This window comes from Hesperophylax consimilis, chromosome 2 (assembly GCF_061612785.1).
Source record: "Hesperophylax consimilis isolate HC1 chromosome 2, BYU_Hcon_1.0, whole genome shotgun sequence".
NCBI lineage: Eukaryota > Metazoa > Arthropoda > Insecta > Trichoptera > Limnephilidae > Hesperophylax > Hesperophylax consimilis.
In genome coordinates, this window is record NC_142837.1 from 33291741 (window position 1) to 33299129 (window position 7389).

The 7389-nt window shown below is 38.4% G+C and overlaps 1 protein-coding gene across 1 annotated transcript; it reads right to left on the bottom strand.

The window, feature by feature from the left end:
• Positions 1–59: 59 nt before the first annotated feature.
• RpL24-like (ribosomal protein L24-like) lies at positions 60–7196 on the bottom strand. Its single transcript, XM_089642204.1, has 3 exons — positions 7064–7196; positions 5506–5828; positions 60–600 (listed from the first exon to the last, which is right to left on the bottom strand). The coding sequence occupies exons 1-3, from the start codon at positions 7142–7144 to the stop codon at positions 435–437; spliced, it is 570 nt and encodes a 189-aa protein (XP_089498330.1). The 5' UTR covers positions 7145–7196; the 3' UTR covers positions 60–434.
• Between the last annotated feature and the right edge of the window lie 193 nt (positions 7197–7389).

Here is a 7389-nt window from a genome sequence, read left to right on the forward strand (position 1 = left end):
ATTCTTGATATGCTTTTTATTGCATCAGACAAAATCAATAATCATTCATCAAACAACGGTTTCCAAAGTTTTCATGCTTTATTGGAAATAAATCATAACATTTCACATGGTAAACATTATATTTCAAAAATCATAGTTATATTGCAGCGAAAACTCATTTTATTATAATGCGTAACATAAATGTTATTTCTTTCATAAAGTTGACGGCAAACCATCATGGCGTAAGTCACATCTTGAAATGCCATTCATTTTTTCAGAGCAAGGGAATGGTCCTACAGTGAAAACAATTTTCTCAAATGCTAAGGTAGCGTAAAATCAGCGCACGGTTTTTTATCTTTACTGTTAAGTAGCCAAATACGTCAATAATTTAGGCAGTGATGGATTGCCGTGTACGATAATTAGGTACATGGGGAATAAATAAGCAAGATGGTCGTTTAAACTTCCACCATTTGTGCCTCGTCTTCTTGTATGGATGTCTCTTCGATGGGTGCCTCGACGTAGCTCTTGCGTCCCTGGGCATCTTCAACTTCGATCATGCCTTCTGTCTCCATCTCCGCATTCTCCAGTTCCTTCCTCTGTTTCAATCCAGCCGCTGGTGAACTGCAGAAAATATAATGGAATAAGAAAAAATTGCACAAGGCACACGATAAATCTAGGACAGACATTTATCCGTTCAAGCGATTTTTGGCATACTATGGCAAATTTGCAATGTCAAACTACCTTTTGTAAAAAAAATTTTAATTTATTTCAAACCTTCTCACGATATAATATTTTCTCATTTTATCAATATATATCTATTCAGTTTGACTATAAATTAAACAATGTTTGTTTATCTACTGTAACATCTATCAAGGATCTTGGGGTCACTCTAGACTGCAAACTTTCTTTCCGTGAGCACATTAACAACATTGTTAACAAATCACTTAAACTGCTTGGCTTCGTTCATAGAATAACCTCTGACTTTAAACATATAAGTACCCTTAAAACTCTTTACTGCTCGTTAGTTCGCCCTCACCTTGAATACGCTAGTGTTATTTGGTCTCCTTTCTATGCTGTCCACATTTGTCACATAGAATCCGTACAACATCGCTTCCTACGAGGAATCGCTTGGAGGTTGGGTCTTGAAAGAGGAGAGTACTCATATGATGAAGTTGAACAAACTTTAAACATTTCTTCTTTGGAGAAACGTAGAAGGGACACTGATCTGATTTGCATATTTAAGATTATCAATGGTATTACAGACTCACCTGCTTTGTTGCAACTTATCCAATTCAACATCCCTTCCCGTAGACTCCGAAATAATGAATTGCTGTTCGTCAATCAACATTCTACCAATTATGGATACCATTCTCCTTTGTCCAGAATGTCGAGACTTGTCAACTCACTGTCAAGTCAAAGCATTGAATTTTGTGGTATATGCCTAAATGACTTTCGACAGTCAATACGCAATGTCTAATTTCTAATGCCCTTTGAACCATCTTCATGCTTTGACTTATTATTATCTCCCATTCTTACTTTTATTTTACTATTGTCATTGTTATTGTCTTCGCTCCTCATTTATATATGCTCTCCTTTCACTGTCATCTCTGTTTATAAAACTTATTCGTGTAATTAATATGTTGTTAATGGACTATTTGTCCGTAAATAAATAAATAAATATATTTCTCTAATCGACATCAGGTGGCCAGTTCTAAACGCTTCTAAATTTCAATATTGTTTATTCTAAAGTTGACAAAAGTTTGTTCTCGAAAGCACCCTTGTATGTTGTTTATGTTTGTTTTATTAATTTTTTTTTTACATACTAGCTGTACTCCGCCACGAGTTTCTGTGGCTCTGTCTGTGCAGATGGAGAAACAATAGAGTGTGTTGCTTTTACATACAACAGATGGCACTGTTTAAAAAAAAAGTATGTTTGTCCAACAGATGGGCCGTTTTTAAAAGCATGTTTTTACCTGTCATAGGTGACATCTACATCGCAACACACGCGCATTCAAATGAATCGTTGTGTCAAAATTTCAAAGCAATCGATGAAGAACTTTTGGAGATTTAAGATTCTGAACAAATATTTTTATTTATATACCAGTGTATTCGTAATTTAATTATCCATCTATTTAATTTGTTTTCAACTCATGTGAATTAAAAATAGTGGCTACTTTCGAGACACTGTGTGAATTCACCGCCTCCTATCTTTTTGTTGACCCGAATAAGTACCTTATACTGCAGCAATTTCAAAGATTTAAAGAAAAACGAATTTGCGCATTTATAAAGTTTATGATTTTTTAATAATGTTCATATAAATCTGAAAAATATGGGATGAACAGTAAAATATAGGTGGAGTCATCGGCTATATAGCGCTATAATCAGTTTATATGTCTTCATATTAAAATTCAGAAGTATGACTTTTTTTTACGTGGGCGGGAAATTTCCAAATCGAATGCTCAGAAATCAGGATCGCTGAACTTATTGACGCGATCGCACAAGTGGATATTATAAGTACACTGTTGACAGCAAACATCAGCTCTCATCAGATAAAATATTGTCTATGAAAATTCAATACCACTTACAAGCCATTAATTTTAAAATACGTTTTTTTGGCACTTTCAGTTGAACAGCACAAGCCACATTGATTGGTGCTTTCAAATTTTGAAATTGACAAATAGACTGCTTGTACTCTGTGAAAGTCAAAACTGCGAATGATCCATCCCCAGTTCATAAGAACACATAAATAAGAGCTTGTGTATCCCAAGATGGTTTTTTGTCCCTCCTGAACATTTGTACAAATGGTTCTTCTGTGGTATTGGACTTAACACTGACGATTTTATGTTCAGTTATTTGTATGTATTATATTATTTTATTTTAGGTATGTAGTAAACATTCTAAGAAAGTAATGCTAAAAAACTCAGTACGATTTTATCTAAAAAAAACCTAGGTACGCATAGTACATCAAAAATGTGCTGTGAAGAAGGAATTATTAATGTACGTATATCCATAGTCACCGCATTCACGGACGGTTATGGTTCGTAGGAAAAGGAATAGTGTGAATTAGATGTGCATGGCCAGGTCCTATCAAAAGAACCCACAAACCGTCACAAAAGACCTGTGTACAGGCAGAGCTCAAAGGTTAATCCCAGAAGACCTACATAAAATTACAAATTAACTTAAATAATATTATTTTGTTTTGATGTTGGGAAACACAAATCATGCGTGTAAAAAGCTAATATTTGAACAGATCTATTTTAATACTGTATTAGCCTACTTGAAAATAATGTCTGGAAAAAATAAACAGGAGACAACAGGAAAGCCAAAAAAATGCTACAAGAGTATATTATAGGCTTTTTGGGTTATGATACATACAACATAGTATGATGAAATTATGAGTTTCAATGTTACTTTTTGTAAAATTTTCATATATGTACTAATCTAACTGATCTCAAGTGTAGTTTTGAGAATGTTTACAACATGAGACGTTGAAATTAAACTTCAAAGCATTATTTTTAGCAATTTTCATTCAGTCTTACTAATAAAAAATAAACAAAACACTTCCCAACCATTAAACGGTGTTATAGCTACACATTGATCAACTCTGTTTTGAAATCGTACTAATAAAAAAACTTGCGTTAGTTTTTTCAGCCAAAATTTAGAGGCAGCTGTTAATGTCTTTTAATGGCCTTCAAGGAACCGAGGGGGAATGGACTCTTCCGCCATGGGGCCTTCAGAGAATCGAGGAGGAGTAGACTCCTCCGTCGCGGGGCCTACAGGGTACCAAGGAGGAGTGGAGACGAGAGACGAAACCCTCTTCCATCCTGGGGCCTTTAGGGAACTAAAGAGGAGAGGAGAGACGAAGGCCTCTTCCCTCGCGGGACATTCGGAGAACCAAGGGGGAGTGGACTCTTCCGCCATGGGGCCTTCAGAGAATCAAGGAGGAGTAGACTCCTCTGTCGCGGGGCCTACAGGGTACCAAGGAGGAGTGGAGACGAGAGACGAAACCCTCTTCCATCCTGGGGCCTTTAGGGAACTAAAGAGGAGAGGAGAGACGAAGGCCTCTTCCCTCGCGGGACATTCGGAGAACCAAGGGGGAGTGGACTCTTCCGCCATGGGGCCTTCAGAGAATCAAGGAGGAGTAGACTCCTCCGTCGCGGGGCCTACAGGGTACCAAGGAGGAGTGGAGACGAGAGACGAAACACTCTTCCATCCTGGGGCCTTTAGGGAACTAAGGAGGAGAGGAGAGACGAAGGCCTCTTCCCTCGCGGGACATTCGGAGAACCAAGGGGGAGTGGACTCTTCCTCCATAGGGCCTTCAGGGAACCAAGGAAGAGTAGACTCCTCCGTTGCGGGGCCTACATAGAACCAAGGAGGAGTGGAGAGGAGAGACGAAACCCTCTTCCATCGTGGGGCTTTTGGGCAACCGTGCAGGAGTGGAGAGGAGAGACAAAGTCCTCTTTCATAGTGGGGCCTTTAGGGAACCAAGGACGGGTGGAGAGAAGACGAAGGCCTTTTCCCTCATGGGGCCTTCAGGGAACCAAGGAGGAGTGGAGAGGAGAGATTTTTTTTTTTTTAAAGAAAGACAAACATTCCCGGGTTACGAATAACCTGACAATATTTGAAAATCTCCTACTACCACCACAGTAAGCTGAAAATGTTGCTTGTGTTGTGATGGAGGACTTAGCCAGCCGAGGAATTGAACACACTACTCCTGGGTGGGACCCAAACGCGATGTCAACTTGGCCACCGACCGGTCGATTAGGCCCTCTTCCCTCAGGGAACCAAGGGGGAGTGAACTCTTTCATTGTGGGGCCTTCAGGCAACCAACGGGGAGTGGACTCTTCCCCATGGGGCCTTCGGGGAACCAAGGAGGAGTGGAGTGGAGTGGAGAGATGAGATCCTCTTCCCTCGTGGGACCTTCAGGGAACCAAGGAGGAGTGGAGAGGAGAGAAGAGGCCACATCCGTGAGCTATTCCCTTGTGGAGCCTTCAAGGAACCAAAGGGGAATGGAGAGGAGAGATGAGGTTCTATTCCCTTGTGGGGTCTTCGGGGAACCAAGGGGGATTGGAGAGGAGAGATGAGACCTGGGAACACACATTGTAGAACCAGAAGACATAGCCACATATCCAATGACAACCCTAGTGAACTTTATAAAAGGGACCGGGTGACTGTTAAAGGAATGAGGTAAAATGGGCCTATGGCCTAAGTGCTCACGGGAACTATATGTAAACCAATGTCCATACGGATCCGGTTCACAAAGATCGATCTTCACGGTTCGCGGAACTTTGCGAACGAGTGAGCCGTCGACCCGCGGCGGATCTTGTAACCGTGAAAAATTCCGAAATTCGATGAGAAATTATCATTATTAACAGCTAATACAACCGATAAACAACCCTCTTTGGCTGTATAAACAATGTATATCTTTCTGTGATCTATTTTATGGCTGTTAAATGTCAGTTTCTATTTTAATTTACACCATGTTTATTAGTAAGACTGTTAATGTATAGTTAGTGGCTAACTTACCGAATAAGTGAAATATTTCTTTGAACTTCCTTGACGTCTCGTTCGATCTCAACCTGTGTGCCCTTGCGCAGTCTCTGCATAATGTAAGCATTAGATCTCTTCTGTCGGATGCTCTCCACCTTCTTCATGGCCTCCACGGTCTTGGCCCAGAGTTCTCTGTTGTATTTAACTGGGACGTGTCGCCGCTTCTCAAATTCAAAGGCGGGATCAATAGAAAGCTCTTTGCCATTCATTTTCCTGTACGCCTTGGTCCACCTGGTCTTACGGGGGTTCTTCTTCCTCTTGAATGCTGCGTGGCATTTTGAACGACAAAATCTGAATATCTGGAAAAATAATATTTTTTTTAAATTAGTTTGGCTGTGAAATGATTTGCCGGCCTCCATGTTTCCTCCTTCACATCTTCAAGAGCCAGATTCTCTCCTTTCTTTCCTCAAAAAGCCTCCGCAATCAAAGATGATAGTCATTCCTGTCACAAAGTCATATCCTGTACATGTGTACATAGCATAGACATAAGAATATATAGATGAAATCTCGGTATCAATTCGACGAGCTGGAGGCAAACAATGAAACCATATTTTTGGCACTAGGAGGGTTCGGGAATACTTTGAATGAACTACGACATCAGTCGTGCATTGATCGCAGAGAGCGATTCTGATTAGAGGTTTGTTTGATATTTTTAAATCCATTATTATTAATTATTTATACATTTTCGTACCTAATTTCGAACTAGAGGGACCCTGTGTTAATAGCCCCTGGATAAGCGTTTTTTTCAGTTGTCAATACCTACTTATCGAACCTCACATCGATTAGCCTCCACAATGTTATGTTAACGCTTGTATGCAAAAATAATATTAAATATCACTATTTCCAATAATCGTAAATGCAAAAAGTCGTTCATTAAGTTGATTCAAAAGCTTGTTTTTAAAAAAAATACGAATTAAAATCGATAGTTGTAGGTAAAATCTAACCATTTTTTTTTCAATCTAAATGCGCATAAATTACTAAATTAACCCAAACTAAGAACCTATTTGTACGTAAATAGTTGTTTCTTGTAGTAATTGTTGAAACGAAGTGTAATTTCCATAATATGTGGCTAAAAGTGCGCCGGTTGGGTAAATAATTACCATAAAATTAATTATTCGAAGTTTTGTAAAAAAACTTTTCAATTCAATGGGTAATGTCAAATTTCAAGGTTATGTTTATTTAGCTATTGGTTTATCTCACAATTGTTAGAATAATTGCAAAAATAAATGGAAAATAAATACCCTATAATGGTACGAGCTTAAATAATCACCGCACGTCGAATACATACAGCAAAAAAAAGTATTGCGACATAGGATGAAATAAAACAATAAATTGTGTCATTTATAATATTTTTTAAGATTTATTTTAGAAAGCAAGGATTCTGTTATTTATGTACTCTGGTTGATATTTTTCAATAATAATCAATAACTAGTGTAAATAAAACAACTTCTGTACCAAAGTGAGGAATATGAAATCTGGCTTTGGCTGCAATATACTAACACAAAATATATTCATAAAGACTTAATTGACTTACTTTGCAATCATTTCGGACGAAGTGGATTCCATGTCCAGGATAGAGCATGGAAGAGCAGAAATAACAAGTATCGATACGCATTTTCAGCACGTGTCTCCCGTGTCGGGATGAAAAGAAGGAAAACAGACTTTGACAGCTCCATAGACAATTAGCCCGTCAAATTTTTCTTCTTTAAGTAATTTATATAGAAAAAAGCAGACATAAACAAATTGAGTCAACATTAAAATTAAATAAATGGATGGTTTTTTCGCAACAGTCTGGCCTTGTCTGCAATTTTGACAGGTTTAGCTATATCATAAACATATATTAAAACACGAACTTATTGG

Coding starts and splice junctions, on each gene's coding strand:
- RpL24-like (XM_089642204.1), bottom strand. CDS start 7,144: ATGCGTATCGATACTTGTTATTTCTGCTCTTCCATGCTCTATCCTGGA. Junction 5,829..7,063: donor TCGTCCGAAATGATTGCAAA/GTAAGTCAATTA, acceptor TTATTTTTCCAG/ATATTCAGATTTTGTCGTTC. Junction 601..5,505: donor AGAAATATTTCACTTATTCG/GTAAGTTAGCCA, acceptor TATTTTCTGCAG/TTCACCAGCGGCTGGATTGA.